Source organism: Monopterus albus, unplaced genomic scaffold (assembly GCF_001952655.1).
Source record: "Monopterus albus unplaced genomic scaffold, M_albus_1.0 scaffold53.1, whole genome shotgun sequence".
In the NCBI taxonomy this organism is placed as follows: domain Eukaryota; kingdom Metazoa; phylum Chordata; class Actinopteri; order Synbranchiformes; family Synbranchidae; genus Monopterus; species Monopterus albus.
The window spans coordinates 1,564,566-1,584,379 of record NW_018127933.1 but is presented as its reverse complement, the minus strand read 5'-3'; the positions used below and the strand labels follow the sequence as shown (position 1 = coordinate 1,584,379).

The 19,814-nt window shown below is 42.2% G+C and overlaps 1 protein-coding gene across 2 annotated transcripts; it reads right to left on the bottom strand.

The window, feature by feature from the left end:
- Window positions 1-8,885: 8,885 nt before the first annotated feature.
- On the bottom strand, window positions 8,886-13,001 carry LOC109961281 (NAD-dependent protein deacylase sirtuin-5, mitochondrial). 2 transcript variants are annotated; one of them, XM_020601974.1, is made up of 9 exons: window positions 12,768-13,001; window positions 12,425-12,540; window positions 12,166-12,299; window positions 11,061-11,286; window positions 10,451-10,538; window positions 9,813-9,866; window positions 9,602-9,725; window positions 9,198-9,313; window positions 8,886-9,106 (listed from the first exon to the last, which is right to left on the bottom strand). In XM_020601974.1, exons 1-9 carry the CDS (start codon window positions 12,794-12,796, stop codon window positions 9,034-9,036), a joined length of 960 nt encoding a protein of 319 aa, XP_020457630.1. In that variant the 5' UTR covers window positions 12,797-13,001; the 3' UTR covers window positions 8,886-9,033. The 2 variants fall into 2 exon arrangements, with proteins under 2 accessions (XP_020457630.1, XP_020457631.1); XM_020601975.1 differs by lacking the exons at window positions 12,425-12,540; window positions 12,768-13,001 and having other exon boundaries at window positions 11,061-11,315; window positions 12,166-12,222.
- Between the last annotated feature and the right edge of the window lie 6,813 nt (window positions 13,002-19,814).

The following is a 19,814-nucleotide window of genomic DNA, read 5'->3' as shown; positions in this document are numbered from 1 at the left end:
TGTGGAATGCTTTAAAAAATTTTACTTCATGCAAATTATGGCGAAATTCTCCTGGAAGTGACAAAGTGAACACTGAATTAGTGGCTTGTCTGGAAATATGTGTTACGGTAAAACGTCCTTGCAGTCTCTAGAACTCCGCTCCTATATGACCCCTGCCCCAGCATATACGCATTTTCTGTTAAGTATAAGAATGTTAAACCCATTGTTGGTTTTAGTTTCTTGTTTTGAAATAGAGAACCATCATTTCATTTCCATCTTGCTAGGTAAAAGGCACACTACTTCTTGTATTGGCACTAGACAAACTGCAAGCTGTGGATCTGTCTAATATGAATACAGTTCCTAGAGATACTCTGCTAAGTAAAACAAGCAGTGTTTGTAAAGTGTTTCAGAGTGTGTACATTCATACTGGAACAACAGCATCCTCCCTGTTGTTTGGACAAAACATCAAGGCAAAGTCAAATCTACACCATTTATCCAATCTGAACAAAACAACCTCAAAAAGCCCTGAAAGTCCACAATTTCACCTCTTCTCAGTTGCCCTCTTGCATCTTTCAAATCCAGCGTGCTGCAAGACAGAGCCAATCCTGTGCAGACACAGCAGTGTGTTCCTCTGTCTGTCTGTCTTGAACACACACTGACATACTCACAGGTAGAGCAGCTGTGAGCCCCACATCTGATTATGTTATTGACACTGGGCAGGAAGGACAAGTGGCATCCTGCCTCTTCTGAATGTGAAATACACAGAGGACAATGGTGCTCCATCACATTAAATGACATAACTAGTTTACATCACTGCTGCTTTACTGTGTATGGGGAACAAAACTGACAGATTAGCACAATGGAGCCTTGCAATCCATAAATCAGCTGGTTTATGTACTAGAATAGTTAATGCAGAATGCTGGTTGGCCAGGCTCCATTGTATCTGAGCATCTACAAACAGGATCTGTGCTACAATTGATGATTAGCGTTTACATAATGAGCTAAATGTTATCTGCTGCCTTAAACTGCTGATTCTCAGCTGTAGGGGGCAAACTGACCTCCACAGAAACAAACTGGGAGGCTCGGAGAAGCGATAGTGGGATAGTGTGATGGCTATACTGAAAAAAAGTTTATTTTTAGGGCACCTTTTTAAAAGGTAATGCCAGGGAAAACATTTTTCTTCATGTCAACAAACCCCATGAAAGTACAAAAGCAACAATAAGTAGATAAAAAGGAAGGGCAGAAAAGACATGTATTTATTAAAGGATAAGGTCAGCCATTTTCTATATTAACAGTATTTTCTGCACTCCCCATACAGAGACTAAAAGAGCACACTTGCATTATGAATAAGCCTTTTATTCCGTAAACACCACGGGCTTCCAGTCAGCTTCCTAGTATCCAGGCCTGATATCTTTGCACTACAAACAGGAACCTTTCAAGTGGGCCTGTTTTTTGGGGATTGGAATCTACCAAGTGGGAAAAATGCTTTTTGGGCCAGTGTGCATCATGTGACGCATAGTGTTGAATTTGGGCTTTTGCTCTTTTCTGACATGTGGTACTGACCTTATCATCAAACGCTCTGCAAGAAAACAAATAAGCACACTTCTCAACATGTCAAACTGCTCGAGTAAACACTCTCAAGCCTGTCCTCAACGGTTTCTCTTGTGAAAACATCTGCATCAGCTGTATCTTCATTTCTCTCTTCCTATGAACAAGACACAGCAAACCTCTTTGTCCTCTTCCTCCTCTCATCTCAATCTGTCTTCTCAAACACAGACAGCTTGCCTGACGCCTGAAGTACACATTCAGATTTGCTTGTCACGTTACATCTCCCTCGTCTTTGTCTTTCCTCTTCTCCTTACCTCTCTCTGTCCATCTTGTCCCTTGAGCATGCTAGTCAGTAGAGATTTTCTGCTTTTAATTCTTTTTCTGAGGAACCAAGGATGACTGAGAGCAAGAAGAGGGGGGCTTTAAACCTAAAGAGTGGGGGTTCTAAATGTAAACAGTGGCACACAGAGCAGCTTAACAGAGCTATAAATAGAGCAAGAGAGCGAGAAAGCTGTGCTTACGGAATAAAAATTGCTCTCGACAGTCAGGGATTAGTGCTTCCCTGGAGGATTTTCACTCCAAAAGCCCAATCTGGGGCGACTGGGAAGAGCACCAGCCTCAGTCATCGTAATTCAGTTAAACCCTGCCCAACACAGATAAAAAACATTGATATTTGCAAGCAAATACATAGAAGACACTGTAAATACAAACAAACACACACAGAAAGCAAAAGAAGCAGGGCGGGTAGAAAGTGTTTGGAGCAAAAAGGAGAATTTATATAAAATGAATGAGAATTTATAAAAAATGAAATTTAAAAGAAGACAGCTAAGTTGCTACTGTAAGCGAGCTAGTATATGTAGAGGTGTGTGAAAGGGTTGGTCTAATGCTACCATACATGTACACACACACAAGCAGCACTGCGAGCCTCATTACCAGCAGATTACTCAGCACCTGATCTTGCTAAGCTTGTTAAACAAACACCGTTCTGGAGCTCACACAGAGTGAGGTGCTAAGAATAACTGTTGTTCTACAACACAAAACAATGGAAACACCTTGGGTGATAAACAAGCTGACATTTATATATTGTCACTGTTCAATAGAAAATGGATAAAGTATCTCCAAATTTTGGAATTTTTAAAGCTGCATGAACAGATTCTTGGCCACTAGGGGACAGAAAGCATCAACGCAGGCTGACAGACACATCATCTGATGACCTGGATATGGGCCTGAACCAATGGATAAAGGACACTATAATCAAAAATGAATGTCGGAATGAAAATGCTTGTTTTATTCTGTGAAGTGTGTGACAGTGGCAAAATGTCTAAAATCAAAATATTTTGCCTTGTCTCAGTGAGTTTGAAAATTCCTATGCCATGTGTGCAACTGTAAACATGGCCAAGTGACAAAAGCATGATGCTGTTGGTGATTTCAGATGAACAGTAAAGCTGGTCCCTCGTACCTCCACACCAGTATATGTCACACAAGTGTTTTTCTTTTCTCAGTACATAAAAAGTTGGCATTTTGGAGACAAATGTTCATGTTACGTGAGTGTACGTGCAGAGGCCCATGCTCCCCTTTATTGCTCAACAGTGTGTGAGAAATGATGTGAGAAGTGTGTGTACAGTGGCAGTGCTGCAGGCTTCCTTCTGCTGAGGTGCTACACTTAGTTCCCACAGCAACACATTAGCTCTACCATGGTGGAGCCAGTAAATAAAACCTGTGTGTGCTTGTGTGTGTGTCTGAACACCCATCACTGTGAAGATCAATTCCACATTAGAGCTTGAAAGTGAGAACATTTGAAAAGTAAGGACATTCTTGTAACCTGACAATATTTTTGGAAAGTGAGGGCAGTTTTGGAAAGTTAATTCCAATTCAGGACTGTAAGGACATTTTTGAATATTGATTTCAGTTCTGGAACATAAAGAAATCTTTTGTAAGTGACACATTTTTCCAAAGTGAAAACATTTTTAGAAAGTGAAGCCATGTTGTTTGGTCCTCACCTCTTCAAAGTGCTACTTAGGGTTAAGAATTGTTGAGAGTAGAGTTAGTGCTAGGGAGTGCATTAAGTCAATGAAGTTCACCCAAGTATGTGAGTACTAACATGAGCCTATGAATATGTACTTGCAAACAAAAATGAAGACATGCACTTTCTTTGAGGCCAATGTCTGCATTAAACTAACTCTAAAGGAGGAACAACAAAACGATTCAACCTGAAGAATTCCTTCGACTTTTGATCTGTACGAACATAAGAGAAATTTGAGAAAATGTGCACGGATACTGTATTGCAGATCCTCTGGTGAAAGTTTTCTTCCCTGGAATGAATAAAGTATAAGTTTTCCTAGGTGTGAATGAGAAATCGATAGCTCTGAGGGCTGCAGGTGTGTTGGCAGATAAACTAGTGGGCGTCTGTGGAATCGTAGCTCAGAGTTAATTCACTTTCACAGTTGCCAAACAAATGAATAAAATATGATGCTCCAGTTTGTGAAGGGGGTATTTCTGTCAACTGAATGAGAAATTGTGGGGAGACAAATTATTCTCACACACACACACATACTGTACATTTAATCAAGTTGGCCCATTAGGTAACCCAGCGTGTTGGCATAAAGTACAGTAGGTCCTCAGAGATTTGGAAATATTAACATCTGCACTGATTGAAATAGGACAAAAATGCTCTGTGCAGTCATTTGCTTTTTAAATATTATCCCCCATATACGGATTTCCACAACTTTATTTACGATCCACTGTTACTTTCCATCATATTTTCTCTCCTTTTAAAGGCCCAAACTGCTACAGAAATACAGAAAAGCAAACATGCAGCCCAATGTGATAATTCTGAACAAATACTCATGAAATATTTTCAAATATTTGTACATAATAAAGCCGGCACACTTCTGGGAAATCAGCAGTCGCACAAACACGCAAACAAACACAAGCCCCTGTCCATTATAGGTCGCATGAGGACAGTAGCAGGGAGGAATAAAACCATAGTGACGTGGTTGCTGGTGACAGTGACACTGATGAAGATATTTACCGTAAACTCTCATCGGCCTTGGCTGCGGAGGAAAGGATGCTATAACTCTTCTCTTCATTGCTACACTTGTTCTAGTCTGAGCAAGTCTGAATTTCATCTGACTGACAGAAGTAATCAGATGCTTTATTTAAAGCACTATTAGCATTTATTAAGTATTTTTTGTATCTTTAATTTATTCTGGTGACAAACTTGTGTTTATAGAAACATCCAATAATTCTAGTAAATTGGTGCAGACTTTTATGGTCAGTATTCACATGTTGGATTGAAGGCAGCAGGTTGTGTTGTCTGCCATAGTGTCTTATTTTTAATGTTACGACTAAGAGTCCTGAGGTTGAACAATTCTAAACCCTACAGATAAAGGCCCAAAAAAAAAGTAGAATAAAATATTGTGAAAAATATTTTATTACAGCGAAACTCCCACATGCAAAGTTTTATATAAAGCCCTCCTGAGTCCAGCCAGTTGAAAGAACAGATGAATGTGTTTAAAACTCATTAGATGCCAAAACACAGCACAGTGGTTTGTAATAGTCACAGAAAAGACTGGAAAGGTATCACTGTGGCAACTGTTTCATTACCTGTTGTGACGATCTGGAGGTTAAATAGCAGAAATATTGTTACATAATTAAGTGGGAAACACTTATGGCCAACTGGCCAATGCGGCACCTTGTCCGATTTTCCTATTTTACCAGCAAATGCACTGCATTTATGAAGTAGCAATGCCAGTTTATGGGACCTTAAGTTAAATAGAACATCATCAGTATTTTGAGCTAAATGCATCGTTTATGATGAACAACAAACTTCTTGTCTTTAGGTTGGTTTTGCAGGAATTATATTCAAGTCCTGTTGAAGCTTAAAAATGGAAGCCAGTTCTCCTCACAGTTTTGCCAACTTTTTGATATGATGAAATTATATATGGTAACTTGATAAAACCAATTCTGAACAGCCCCTCGGTTTAATGTCTGACTTTCCCAGTACAGGGACTGAATGGAGCTTCTACAGCTACATTTGGTCTCTAGATGTGTATGTCACTGGAGGAGGAGGGAGAGGGGCACACATACAAATTCATGTACATAGATATACAGTAGATATAGACAGATGTAAATGTTTATTACTTCTGTTGTGCAGAGCTGATTTTATGTGAGTAAAACCTTACTCTGCAAAGTAACAAAATATAGCTGCTGATAAAAAGTACTTGACTAAAAAGCACAGTATTTTCACTAAAATGTGATGAAGTGCATGTCAGATTAACCATGTTATAGAGCCCCAGGGCTAAAATTGATGTAGAAATACGAGTGAGCACCATATAAACTAAATTAAATTCCCTACAATAATTGTAATTAATCAGATTAATTTGACCCAGGTGGTGTCTAGTGACGGAGTGCTGGGGTTCCTAGGGTGTCTGGGGCAGCTCCGCCTTTTGGAGTATAGTATAAAATAGCATTAAAGGAACATTTTGGAAACATGCTTATTCACTTTCTTGCTAAGAATTCAATGAGAACATACCACTGCTATGTCAGCATGCTAAATATGAAGCTAAAGCTAGTGGCTGGTTATCTTAGCCTGGCATAAAACCTGAAAGCAGGGCAAAGAGCTGTGTAAGCACTGTCCAAGGGGGCCATTGTTTTAATGCTTCAGTTTTGTATTGAGCTGTGAAGGTGATGATTGTTGGATTTTGTTACCATTGGATGGAGTCATGCTAGCTATTTCCTCCTGTTTTCAGTCTATCTACTACGCTAACCTTGCTGCCAGCTGTAGCCTTGTAGTAACAAACCGGGTCAAAGAAGTACGTGAGCACTGTTGTTGAGGAAATCTATTCAGTTACCCTCTACATCTGCTGACTGACAAGGGCAATGTGTTTACAGGCTGAAGAACTTGAATTTTCAGAGACATTACACACAAACCTACATTTCCCTTTCCTTGTTTTGCTGTTCTTTTCCGCTTTATTTCTGTTTCTCTCACACCCTCTCTCTCTCTCTGACAGGACTTGCTGGGCAGTGCGACTCAGATTGGTGTGAAATCGCCGCCTAACAGGCGGGAAATTGGCTCTGTTATTTTTGGAGCGAAGTCATGGGGGACCGTCGGACCATCATCCTCTCTCTAATGAGCAGGTGATGGAGCCGGATGGCCTCTCAAACACCAGACACACGGCAGATATACAGATGAAAGTGGATTGTGAGAGGCAGCCCAGAGAGAGAGCAAGGAATGAGTGAGGTGGCATGATGAGATTTCTTATGGCTAATATGAATATTGCCATCAGATTAGCCGAATATTAATAACCCCTGTTGTCATCCTCCACCCCTGCAGAGCTGCATTTGGTCTGTGCAGTGTGTGTTTACACTGAGATGATGAAAGTCAGGGGGGGGTTGGTTGGTTGTGGCCAGACACAAACCTGTCTTTTTCTAGAACCAAACATCACCAAAAGCTGTGGTTCCCAACCCAGACAAACACAAGCAGCCCCTCACCAACACCTCATGTCATGCTCCAGATGTCTAACACTGATGGATTATAAACTAGATGATTGATCACTGTAATCATTCCTCCTGTTCACACTGGCCTTGACAAGATCTCATCCCAACTCAGCTGTGAAGCAAGTGATGAGGGATAAATCCACAGGTACCAATCTGTGGAAACAAAGCTTTATGAAGTTCAGCCTAAGCTAAAATGAGGCTTCAACAATCTGACTTCCTCCCCTGAATTCCTTTTTTCCCCCTTACTGAGTTACATGAAGGGACATCAACACAAAGAGGAAATACTGGACTAGAATGATACTAATTTAATGCACCAAACTCCAGATAGCTGAAGACTCACATTACTGTACCTTTGAACTTTGAGTCATTTGCACACAGTGACAGTTCTTCTCCTATTACTTACACATATTTCTTTGGGAAGTGATCTCATCACAGCCAGCGTGGATGGAGGAATCATTACATTCAACCAGTAACTTCTGATACTGGAGTACGATCATTATTGAAATAATGCAAACCGGTTTTTATGGCCTGGTCTCCCTGACCAGCTGACTGTGACTCAGGTTACTGGGAAGTGTCTCCTGTGCAGTCAGTCCATCATAGCTAGTAGTTAGTGGGACAATAAAAATACACATTTACAGTATAATTCTATTTATTTCCTCCTTACACATTTGTGGATGCCTTATTTTATAAATTATGTATTTTGTTAGTAGAGCTGAGTCAAAATCTTTCTAGAAGTCACCCCTGGGGTACAAATACCTCTGGAAAGAAATCACTGCTGTAAGTTGGTTAATAAATGACTTCTATTTCTGTATTATACAAACAAACATTTGACCTGTTTCACTGCAATTTTGCAAAACAGGCATTTTTACTTTCTTCTTGTAATACACATTTATGTGAAAAAATTCCAACACCCAAAGGAAAGACAATTTCTCCAAGTGACTGTGTAATATAGAATGATTCATATGCGAACAGCTGGCTCAGTCTTTGTGCGTCAAACTGTACAGTACACAAATGTAGTACTGGACTTGGCCTGTGCAAAGCATGTGTGTATATGGTGAGATACTGGAAGTTATGGGTGTTGGGAGAGTAAGGCGAAGCAGAAAAGTGCCAGGCACAGTCTTGTCACCTGTAGCAGAGAACCAGCAGATGACTGTAAAGTACATACAATACACACTCCGCTACACACTGCAGTAATACTCTGTGTATTCGGGGTTCAGACTACTACATCATTTGCAACTCATGCAGTATTTTTGGTAGTCTTCAGTTTATTTTAGTTGACATAATTTCACATCGACGAGCAGTTCCACTCATGTCAAAACCGTGGCATACATGTGACAAATCCTCCAGGAGGACACACATGGAGAAGCCTTCCTCATGACTGGCTGAGGGAGGGCACATCACTGGTTTCTCTGGTTTAACTGGGGCTGACTCATGGCCACACACAGCATTCATCACAGTCCATAAATTCAGACAACAGTGAACTGATGCAAACACACCACATATTCCAGGCAGAGCCCTCAGGTCCTGTAGAAGGAGTCTGTGTCTTTTGTCCAAACTGGAAGGTTGCAGCAGTTAAACACTGCCCCCTGCTGTCACACACACTCTATAGCCGTTCAGAACCGAAGCAGTAATGCAGTTGACCGATGGTCGTATTTTAGCAACTATCAAGCAGTAATGCAGTTGACCGATGGTCGGATTTTAGCAACTATCTTTTTTGATTGTTTGTTTGTTTTACTTTATCCTCTTTATAAACAGCACATCTACTGATTTAACAAATGAAGTTTAAGAAGTAGAACTCATGAATTCAGCAGTGACAGTGTGATTTGGCATCATGGCAATATGTGCGACAATGTTGAAAGTTCACTTTGACACCATTTTAATCATTTTTTTCTCATCAATTTACAGACTGATCCATCATCATCATATTTAACCCATAATTCAAGGCATTTGTACTAGTAAAGTCGTCCAGTGTTAGACAGTCTGGTCTGTGTACAGCTGGACTCGTATTCAGTTTGGTTCGGTCTCATGGCGTGCCAGTGCAGGGGGCAACGTGGTCCCACAAGGGCCTTGGAAGTGGAACCTGAAACACAAAGAGAAAACATGGCCTACACTGTGTATGTGACATACATTAATGAAAATCTTACATGCGTGTGATAAGTAATGAGAAATACTTGAAGCGCATGGTGGCTGGTGTGTCTTCCATGTTAAATTCGGCCACAGGAACACCTCTGGCTGCCACCTGAGGAGCAAACATGGCCGCTGGGTGCACAACTGATGAAGTGCCGACCTGCAAATTAGGAATTTGGAGAATTAGGTGGTCAAAGTTAATTATGATCTAGATCTAAAACAAAAACTCTTTAAACCAGATCCGATGTGTTTTTCTGCAGAACGCTGCATCATTTTCCTGGAGTCTCCTGTGGTGCCAGTCCCCACAGAACTGAAAGAGGACGACTGGGGTTTTTTTCACTCAGGGCAAATGTGTGTGTGAATCCAGCTTTAATCAGACTCTGCTGCATCGATTGTGAAGAAAATAATCGGTAGGTTAAAAGAATTTGTCATGCACACACACACATACCACAAGGCAGAGGTCACAGCTGTCCAGCACTTTCTCTGAGCGGGTGAGGATGTCGGAGTCCAGTGTCTCTCCAAACCAAACCACAGCTGGTCTCAGGAGACCGTGACAGCCTGTCTGTTCACACCTGAAACACAGGCAGAGCCCTCGCTATGCCAGAACAAATAACCTCATCTGAAAAGAGCAGAGCACTGAAAACATGAATGTGCTGTACCTGGGAAGCTGCTGAACAGGGATCTGGGCGTCATCTGTTTCTGGGTCTGGTGCTCTGAGGAGGTGGTTTGATAAAAGAAGTTATGAGCACTGAAAAGGGCAGTTCCACCCAAATACACTCTACATTCCCAAACAACGTTAAAAGATGAGCTACGTTCAGCTGGATTTCCTGAATCCAAAGCATGTTTCCCATTGATTTGAAAATTTTACTTAAAAAAAAAAAAATCATAATTCAGCCACTGCTAACATAAATACTGATGATCAGCCTGAAAACCAGAAAGTGACCTACTGTATATGGTGGTTTTGAATAAAAATGGTCAGACAGTACATGATCAGCTCTGATATTCATTTTTTATTTCAGCTCATCAATCCCTTCATGTATTCTTGCAGCTGACAGAGGAACATTTGTCTGTTATCAGAAACATCCATTTTAAATGTCAGATAAATGGCAAAGCGGCTTGTAAAGTGACATTTCATTTGAGCAACAGTTTCCCTTTCCACTGTCATCAGGTGTTGTTTAGCTCCTGATGTCTGACAGACAGAGCCGCAATGTTCTCTCTGAGATCAAATGGATATTTCTTGTGAGAAATTCATATATTGTGGAGGAAACTAGCCAAATTCATCAGATGAAGCTCTTACCCTTTGCCCTTGAGAGCGGCACAGACGGGGCTGTTATAATTAGCTGCTTCATGGCCACAGGTCAGGCAGCGTGTTCTGAACAGGCTACCTGGGTTTACAAAAAACAACGAAACAGATCAGTGCTTTTGAAATATCCAATAAATTTCGTTCCACTTCATGATTGTGTCCCACTTGTTGTTGATTCTTCACAAAAAATTACAGTTTTATATCTTTATGTTTGAAGCCTGAAATGTGGCAAAAGGTCGCAAAGTTCAAGGGGGGCCGAATACTTTAGCAAGGCACTGTATCTAATGAAAGAGATGGGTAGACAGTACAAATGGAAGGACCATGATTAAATTTTCAGATTAGCTACAGCTAATGATCATTCCATTATGGATACTATTTTTTTCCTCAAGTAATTAATTAATTGATAGGACCTATAAAATATAGTGAAAAATTCACATTTCAATGTACTGAAGTTCACAGATGTTATATTTACTGTCAGAACAAACAAAGCTTTAGAAGCTGGAATCAGAGAATTTTTGCCACAATTGTTGGTTCTTAGTTCAGTCGATTCCTGCAGTTATTCCATCCATGCTGGCATTAAGTGTCTTCCCTGTTTCCTGCTCACCGTGGAGTTCCAGGATGTTTTTGGATCCAGCACGGCGATGGAGCTCATCGATGTTCTGAGTGATGACGGTAACCGTGCGCCCCTGTTTGCCGAGTCGTTCCTCAGACTCAGCGATGGCCAGGTGAGCGGGGTTGGGATTTTTTGTGAGCATGACTTCTCGGCGGTAGTGATAAAACTCCCAAACACGAGAGGGGTTCCTGGAGAAGGCCTCTGGGGTGGCCAGGTCCTAAGAAAGAGTGAGGGGACAGGATGTGGCTGTTGCCATTCACCAGCACAGATCAAAACGTTACCAGCAGTTTATTATCAAAACATTTAGGCTGCATAAACACAAACACTCTGAGTCAGGACTATGTTTTGCTGTAGTCAAACTTTCTGTGCACTTCCTGGGAACGACTCTGAAATGAGTTTTTTTGATTAGTGGACACTATAATAATTTTATAATAATAAGGGGAGCGCAATGCTCACTTTTTATTTTCTAATACTTGAAATAATTAAAATATTTTTATTATTCATTACTGTTAAATAAATGTTAATTTAAGTTCAGCTAATTTGTGCCCGATTTGTTATTGTTGCATTTTATCTGATGCAAAAAGAAAAACCATGCAATCAGCATTATATATCAGCCATCACCTCCCCACCCTCTGAAGATCTGCAGCTGAAAATCCACATCAGTCGACCACTCCTTGACAAGTACACACTCTTAAAGCAAAGTACAGCAGAGGACAGTTGTTTATTAAGTTTCCTTTGAGTGTACAACTCTCAGAATTATACAGTGACATGTTTAATATGGTATCCCGCAGTTTTTTCTCAGAGGTTATGCTGGGGCTCAAACACATTAAAAGCCTGATAGTCTGAATTAACTTGTGCTGTAGAATGTTTTAACAGTACATGTTGTAGCTGAATCATTATGCACTTCTGCACTGTTAAGTAGAAAGTAGGACAAAAATAAGTCAGTCAACACAGCCGACGCTTCCCTCCTCACAGCAGCTGACCTACTGAAATATGTAAAAAGTTAGTACTTTCCTGTTGTTTATAAATGAAGTCACCCAAAGAAACTAAAGGAGCACATTATGTTCATTCTGACATCTGGACAGGTAGTGCTTACCTGTGCTTGCCATTTTCTCCAGAAGCCTCCTGCTCCTCTGAAGGTGGGGACTCCACTCTCAGCACTCACCCCTGCTCCAGTGATGATGGCGATATTCTTAGCTTTGGAGAAAATCTCTCTGAATGCTGCTAGGTCTGAATTTAAAACCACCCAGAAACACAAATATGTGACATAAAATGACAACAGTGAAAGCTGGTGGACTTGTGGATGATATTAGGTGCATTTGAATGTGAAGCATAGTGAGTGAATAAAAGTTTACCTGAACTGGGTCTAGCCATGCCATGGACGCCCCAGGGTTTTCTCAGGTGGGCATACAGGTGTGGGTTTATTATGAGTCTACTGGTGATTTGCCGCACAATCATCAAGATATGGCATCTAGGGAAGAAAAACATGACACTTCCATCTCTGTTTACATTTAAGACTTTTGCACACAAAGCTAGGTTCTTCAAACACTAACAGAAGGACCAGGGAGATTCACAGGCACTAAAATGAAAGTAAGAATCCCTTCCAAAATAATGCTTCGAATAGTGTTTATTTAAAGCACAGTGAACTGAAAAAACCTTAATAAAATCAAAGGCCTATTGCCTTTAAAACAGATGCACCTGCAGATAGTTCTCAAACTACTTAGCATGTCAGTTGTTCCAGCATCTGGGAGAACCTGCCATCATTGACTACATGAACAAACTAAAGTAGAAGTAGTGGGAAACACGGTTAAAATGCGTTTTCTTGTGCAGCAGATGGCATGTATTTGCACCAGCCTTCAGTAAAACACATTGTGAATATGAAAATGGTTTCAAAACTGAAGTGAGTATTGTCACAAGGCCACATCAAGGGTTTCCTCAAAGTTTGGCTTTTCATTTTCCATTTACAAAACCGATGCTTAGGTCTGCTGAAGTTTAAAAGCGATGATTATAATAGGTGATAGGTACAACATGGGGGCAACTTGAAGAGTGATGATGTTTGTTCCTAGAAAGGTCAATGTAGCTTCACAAAGCTCAGAGGTCACCAGAGATGATAACTAATCCTAAATTCCTAAACTGGTTGCCAACCGCCGTTAAAGAAGAAGAAGAAGAGAGAGAGGAGGAAGAAGAAGAAGAAGAAAAAGAAAAGAAGACGAAGAAGAAGAAGAAGAAGAAGAAGAGGGAGAGGAGGAGGAAGAAGAAGAAGAAAAAGAAAAAAAGACGATACTAGAGTTCACATAAACAATCACCGCTCATTAGGTATATTTGCTAATTAAGACGAGAACACGGCAACAATCTAAGAACGGACGGTCCTCGGACGCAGTTAGCACAGCTTGCCGTAAGCTAGCAGGAAGGTAATGCTAGCACTAAGCTAACATACTAGTGCTGAATCAATCAGCAGCATCACCTTACGGTGACGGCAGTGTGTCGTGTCGTGCCGACCCTTGTATGTTTCCGGGTGTGCGTTAGGTCCTTTGTAAGATCTGTAGTTTGCTAATGCTCACTACCTGTCAAATAGAGACAGCAAGTTGATCAGCTGCAGGACCAGGAACTCTCATTCAGCAGCTTAGGTTGGATTGGTGTGGCTGTGAGGATATGAGCCTATCAAGAAGGGCAGCGAGGTAAATAACAACCCCTTTACAAATATAGAACCAGCAGAGGGAGCATTTGTTCTGCAGTGGTCTTTGTACAGTGTGTGTAACGTTATTATGAAGATACTGTCTAAGGACAGGTTACACTCCTGTGAGCCACTGCCATCTGCAGAGCACAGCTTCCATGTGAGAGAATGTTGTGTTGAATGTAGTCTAAGTTGTTTTTGACCTCACCCAAGTTCAGTTAAATAAACTGCCTGAGTCCTGGTACTTCTTTCATCATTTACTTAGAATGAGATGGAAAATTCATCCTGTCAGTGGACTGAACCTGGGGCTTGTGAGGCCTCAGGGTGGTTGCCGACCTTGTTGGTGATACAACCTTGCATAAAGACACCAACAGCAACCACACAAGCATTCTCTAGACAGTGCAAAAGCCATGCAGAGCACCAGGAAACAGCAAAACAATAGTTCATTAATACAGCGACAACTCTTTGGCAACACAAAACAACAAAACGCTGCTATGTGATAGTGATTATAACCATTTTTGACACATGCAGAGCAGCATGAGCTATGACATAAAGAATATGATAAACATGAACTGATAAAGTGTTAAAAGATCCAGCTCTGTTAGTAAAATGTTAAAATCTTACTCCCAAAACATAGACCACACAGCACAGCGTTTATGACACAACTACATCATACCACATTGTTAATAAAGTACTAGTAAATACACCATAGAGAATGGAGGCAAGCCATGCAAAACCGACCATCTGGCAACAGGCAAAGGACATGGGACAAGTTAGTCAGTAATAACAAAATTAGCACATCATATTTGCCTAGATTGCTGCACTGATGGTACTGGGCTTTGAGTTACTGCCACTTTGCTGTAGTCCTCCTCTGTTGTGACTTGTCTGGAGTAATTGTGTGTTTGAGTCTCCCTTCTCCACTAGAGGCCAGCAATGGATTAGCTGAGCATAAAGTACAACCCAAACAGGAGAGTGTACTGTACTGTGGTGCTTTAAACTAAAAGTCCTGTTTGAACTGATCAAGACTCAATCAAGTCTATATTAACCCTAATTGGATATTTGATACTCAAGTGTTACAGCAGTCAAGTCACAAAAATCATGACACAAATAATGTTTAAAATAATGTTATGTTTAGCCTTGTAATGGTTTAGCCTGAACATTTTATTTTCCATTGCATTTTTAATAACACAGTGCTGTGTCAGCTGGGTCAACAATGACTTTATACTGCATGGAACTGTTCAACTAATGACTTTCAGCCCAGCTCATGTTTGCATTTATGGAGCCTGTGATGTTCAACCATAGCACAGTCAGTCCTGTCACTTCCACTGAATTCTTTCTTTCACCCTGATATATTTGTATTGGCTGTAGTAATAAGAAAGAAATGTGAGAGTCCTGCATATGGTCCCTGCTTCACCATGGCTGGTGCCAAATTCATTGGATTGGGATTTAAGAAACATGCGAGAAACCGGGCATTAGATATTAGATTCACATTAATATAAATCATCTGTTTGAGAAGCTGGAGCAGCAAATGGTTGTCTTTTTGCTTGATAAACGACACTTTAATTTAATACCGGTTGTTAGTGGGTGTCTAAATCATGTCACCTCTCCTGTAGGTCTAAGCCACATGCACAGGGGAGCTGACAGAATGTGACTGTGGTCTGTTGCTTCTCATTGGCCAGAGGTAGAACTTGAGCAGAGCAGGTGGAGCTGATTTACAGGAAAAGAGGGGAACAGGATACACTCCCCCCATCCCACCCTAGTCTCATCTTCAACCCCATCATCATTACAATAGCCCGTCCCCCTCCTGCATCGTCTGCCCGGGCGGGTGCACGAGTGCGATCCGGAGGGTCCGGTCCAAGAGTGACACGCCTTACATCAACGAGGCGAGGATCTCTCTGCACCTGGAGACAGGTAGGCAACCCCAGATGCTCTCCTATTCATGTCTGGCTGTATTAGCAACATCCGCAGGGGAATACTGTAGTGAATCGGTTCTCGCTTGTTTCATCGTTTATGACAGTTCCCACGCATCAGCATGACTCTGGGCTTTCATTGTGCAGGTCTGGTGGCGTTCCGTTGCTCCTCGGTGGATGGTAACCACCAGTGGCACATACACCGGGAAGAATTCCCCACACAGGCTGGATTTTATTCCAGCTATCCATGTGATATGCGGTCTGTGGGACGCGGTTTTGATTGCTATTTCTCCAGCCGGAGTCCGCCTTGGTGGTCGGCTGCAGTGAAATGTGGTGTGAACCGGCCGCCTCGGGCTACTCATTTAAATGCAGTTGGTATTACTGCATTTGGAGAAGGCTGGGGAATGGATTCTCCGACATGCATGTGAGGTTTGAGCCCGGTTTGTCTGCGCAAAAACGCCAGATAAGTTATAGTTTCCTTTGTTGCCATGGTCACGATGGTGTGCTGCCACGAAGCCTGCATCACAGGCATGTCAACGTGGGTTTACAGCAGATTTTCATTCATTTAGGGCGTTTTTTTAATTGGAATATAGACGCGTCCCCCTGTGGAAGTCGCTGCCCATTCCTGAGGGGGCGGCTTTAGTACCGTGCCAGTGCGGAGCTGGCCAATGCCCCTCGGTGCTGAACAGGCGGACACAGCCTGGAGGATCCGCACCGGCATTTATACGTTCATCATCACCAGCTTTATATACAAGACGGGCTTGTTGATGAGCCATTGCATCCGAATAGCTTGTGTGCGACCCTCCCCCAGAGTTTCCCAGTCACATGGTGGGTATAGCCTGGTAGCTAGACTCAAGCCTGTCTTTTCCATTTCGGACAGGTGCCAACTCTAGAAAATTCCCCTGCCTGGTCATTGCTCTGCTTTGTCTTTCTTCTTGTTAATCATGTAGCCTGCGGCATCTTAGTCAGTAATCATATTAAATCAAGTATTAATAGGTACCGTTTAACAAAATCTTAATATATATGCACATGTTTAGATCTGTTTATGTTGTAAAGCTCCTTATTCTTTTCCTCAAGCTAAGGTGAGAAATGCATGTGAAAAACCAATATTACAGAAATCTTAATGACTTCAGGAATTACTCACATACTCTGCTACATACCCCCGTTTTAGCCTGCTAAGATTTTTATGGCTGGTGTTATTCAGACCCACCTAAATGGTCACAGTCAAAGTGCTTTACAGTATTTCCCATTCACAGACACAAACCATTCACACACTGGTGTCCTTGCTGGGAGCAACTCGGTGTTCAATGTCTTGCCCAGGGACACTTTGGCAAACTGGGGAAGCTGGGATTTAAACCGCCAGCCCTCTGGTTAGGGAACGACATGCTTTACCTCCTGAGCCACAACCGCCCCCAGTCTCTCCCTGGACCTCTGCACTCTTCCTCTCCATTTTGTACAGCCAGATTATCTGAGCCTCTCCAATATGAGTAGCAATATTCTGTCTAGGAGTTTTGTGGCAGGATGGAATCTGGAGGAGGAGGGGAAGGAGGCTGCTGCGTCTCGCTAACAGTGCTACTCCTGGCTATTAGCTGAAAACAGAGCAGGGAGGCTGCAGCTGCAGGAGGCTGACATGACACCATCCAGAATCCAGCAGGCACTGCACATCAGCAGGGGTAGGGTTTTCTTGAACATGAAACATTCCTGTTTTCTCCCTTTTGTCTCTTCCTCCCAAACTCACTTTGGTTTAATCTCTTTTTTTGTCTGTCACAGCTGAAGCCATCTGCCCACCCACTCCCTCCATTCCCATTTACTTCATGTTTTTATGTGTAGCTGCTGTTGTTTTGCATAAATCCAGCCCACTCTCTTTGGTGTGTTTCACCATTCACATGTGACAAATGTCCATGCCATCTTCAGTGTGCATGTGTTCATATGCATACTTGATTGGTGTACATATGTGTGTGGGAGGCTGGGTGTATATGAGTGTTGAGTTTAGTAAACAAGAGTTTAGCAGCAGGGCTTTTGCCAGACGGCTTGTTTTTGCTCTTTTGAGTCTGACCCTCTTCAGCCATGTTCAGTAGGGACCCACTGAAGTAGGAAGAGATTAATTCAGCGCAGTTTTCTACTGTCAGAGTATCTCCTCTCAGACCTGATGAGGTGTGAACAGACCAAACCAGATGTCCTCAGATCAGATCTGGGCCACCTGCATGTGTGCTCCTAGATCCGATTCCTATTCGACTTCGCACTATGTGAGCACTATCAGAACGGTCAGATCAGAATCCATGTGGTTGTTTTAACATCTCCTCCTCTGCACATACAGCCTGTCGTCATCATTCGGCGTTGGCCCCTCACAGACTGGTAACAATAAACTTGGAGGAGAGCGACGGGGTCTGTGGAGAGACCAGGACGTTTCACATGTGGTGGACATTTATGGAGAAGCTTCTGATTAGGCCACAAGTCGCATACAAATATGAATTTGAAGCATTAACACAAAACTGTGAATTGAGCTTTAAGAACGTAACCTAATAGATGTTTAGTTAGGAAGAGAATTTAAAAGCTGTGTCATTTCATTTGTGGATACCCTGGGGGCAAGTTAGTTCCAAAATATACGACAGACACCCAGCTCTGATGTGTTATGGCCTTTTGGATGTTGTGTTGGCAAACACTGGACTACTTACACATCCACCATTATACAGAATACCTTCACTATGACTCATGTTTGTGTCCACCTGGTAGGGTGAAATCATATACTCCATTTTCTGTTGTCTCTGGCTTTTCTCCTGAAAAGATAACTGGCTCTTTAGCTGCTAGACCTTTGACTGTGCATCTCTTGTCTGTCTGTCTGCTGTGTGGTGCTAGGAAGGTGGTGCACGGTGGAGCTGTCAGTGCAGAGACTGAACCAAAATAGTAACTGTGCTGGTAAACCAAAACAGTGAGCTGGAGTAGACTGAAAAGGTCTGAAGAGCTGTGGAGATGATGGTTACCATGGGTCTGTCAGTATGAGCAGGTTCTGCCACATAACAACCATTTGTTTCATTCTTTTCTCTTTTTATGGCAGATTTTAGACCAGATCATTTCAAAACCAGTTTCCTTTGAGTGGGACCAGATCCCAGGCAGCACAGCTCTGCTCCAGCAATGTAAATCCAGGTCAGCTCGGTTAGAGCTTAACCCTTCTCACAAAGACCAAGACGCAGGCATTACCACGCTCATTCAAAGACAGAACGCTCTAGTACAGGCCTGAATGAAAGACTGAGACTGAGAGGTCTTAAATGAGAGGATGTAGAAGAGGAGGAACAGTTTGAGGAGGAGGACAGGAGTGTAGGATGGAGGTTTTTAAATTGTAGCACCATAAAATAAAGACTGGCACAGTGAGAAAGAAACAGCTGGCTGTCGTCCATAGAATATGGTGGGAACAGTGCACACAAACTATGTCCCAGTATCTGAGTAAAGGTCTTTTGTTTCTCTCATTTGCTCTGGCTCTGTCTTATGCACGTGCATCCACATTGCTTGAGACAGGCCTTGAGCAGCCAGAACTACCTGGGCCAAATACAAAAGCACATGAAGGAGTATTTATTGAACCATCAGATCTCAGTGACTACAACTGAGGATAGTTTACTACCTTGCTAGTAATAGCTTGGCTGGTCACATGATCCAGCCCCTCGCACGCCATAGCAGTCCTTTGAGAATCTCTTACTTGCCGTGTAGCCTGAGAGGTAGTTTTAAGTTTTTAATACTAAGTTTAGTTACACGTGTGCCCCCTCGTAGTTCGTCCCCAGTGCATTTCAGCCAGAGGGTCTGCTACCTGGGTTATACTCAGGCAAAGAAAAATACACAACTGAACCACACAATGCAGCCATAATTGTCAGACACTTCACCAATAATGTTTTAGATTTTGTTTCCTGAAGTGTGCTGTCTGGTGAAGGCCACCTATAAAACGTATGAGCTACATACAGAAGACAGAGAGAGGGGTGACTCATATCCCGCTGATATGCCAACTCTCACGTTCACACATTCACATGGATGTACACTGACAAACAAGCGCACAGACACACTTTCCTACAGGCTCTGCTGATCTGTCACTTTGTATTAGCTCAGCACATAGCGGGTCCAGTCAGGAGTGAGAGAGTGAGGCGCTGGTGTTTTTCATCTGGAACGGCAGCGAGA

Excerpts from the sequence above, each read along its gene's own strand:
- LOC109961281 (XM_020601974.1), bottom strand. The coding sequence starts at position 12,796 with ATGCTAAGTAGTTTGAGAACTATCTGCAG. Across the intron at positions 12,541-12,767 it reads AGTTTGAGAACTATCTGCAG|ATGCCATATCTTGATGATTG; the intron begins GTGCATCTGTTT and ends TTTCTTCCCTAG. Across the intron at positions 9,726-9,812 it reads CCTGTTCAGCAGCTTCCCAG|GTGTGAACAGACAGGCTGTC; the intron begins GTACAGCACATT and ends CCTGTGTTTCAG.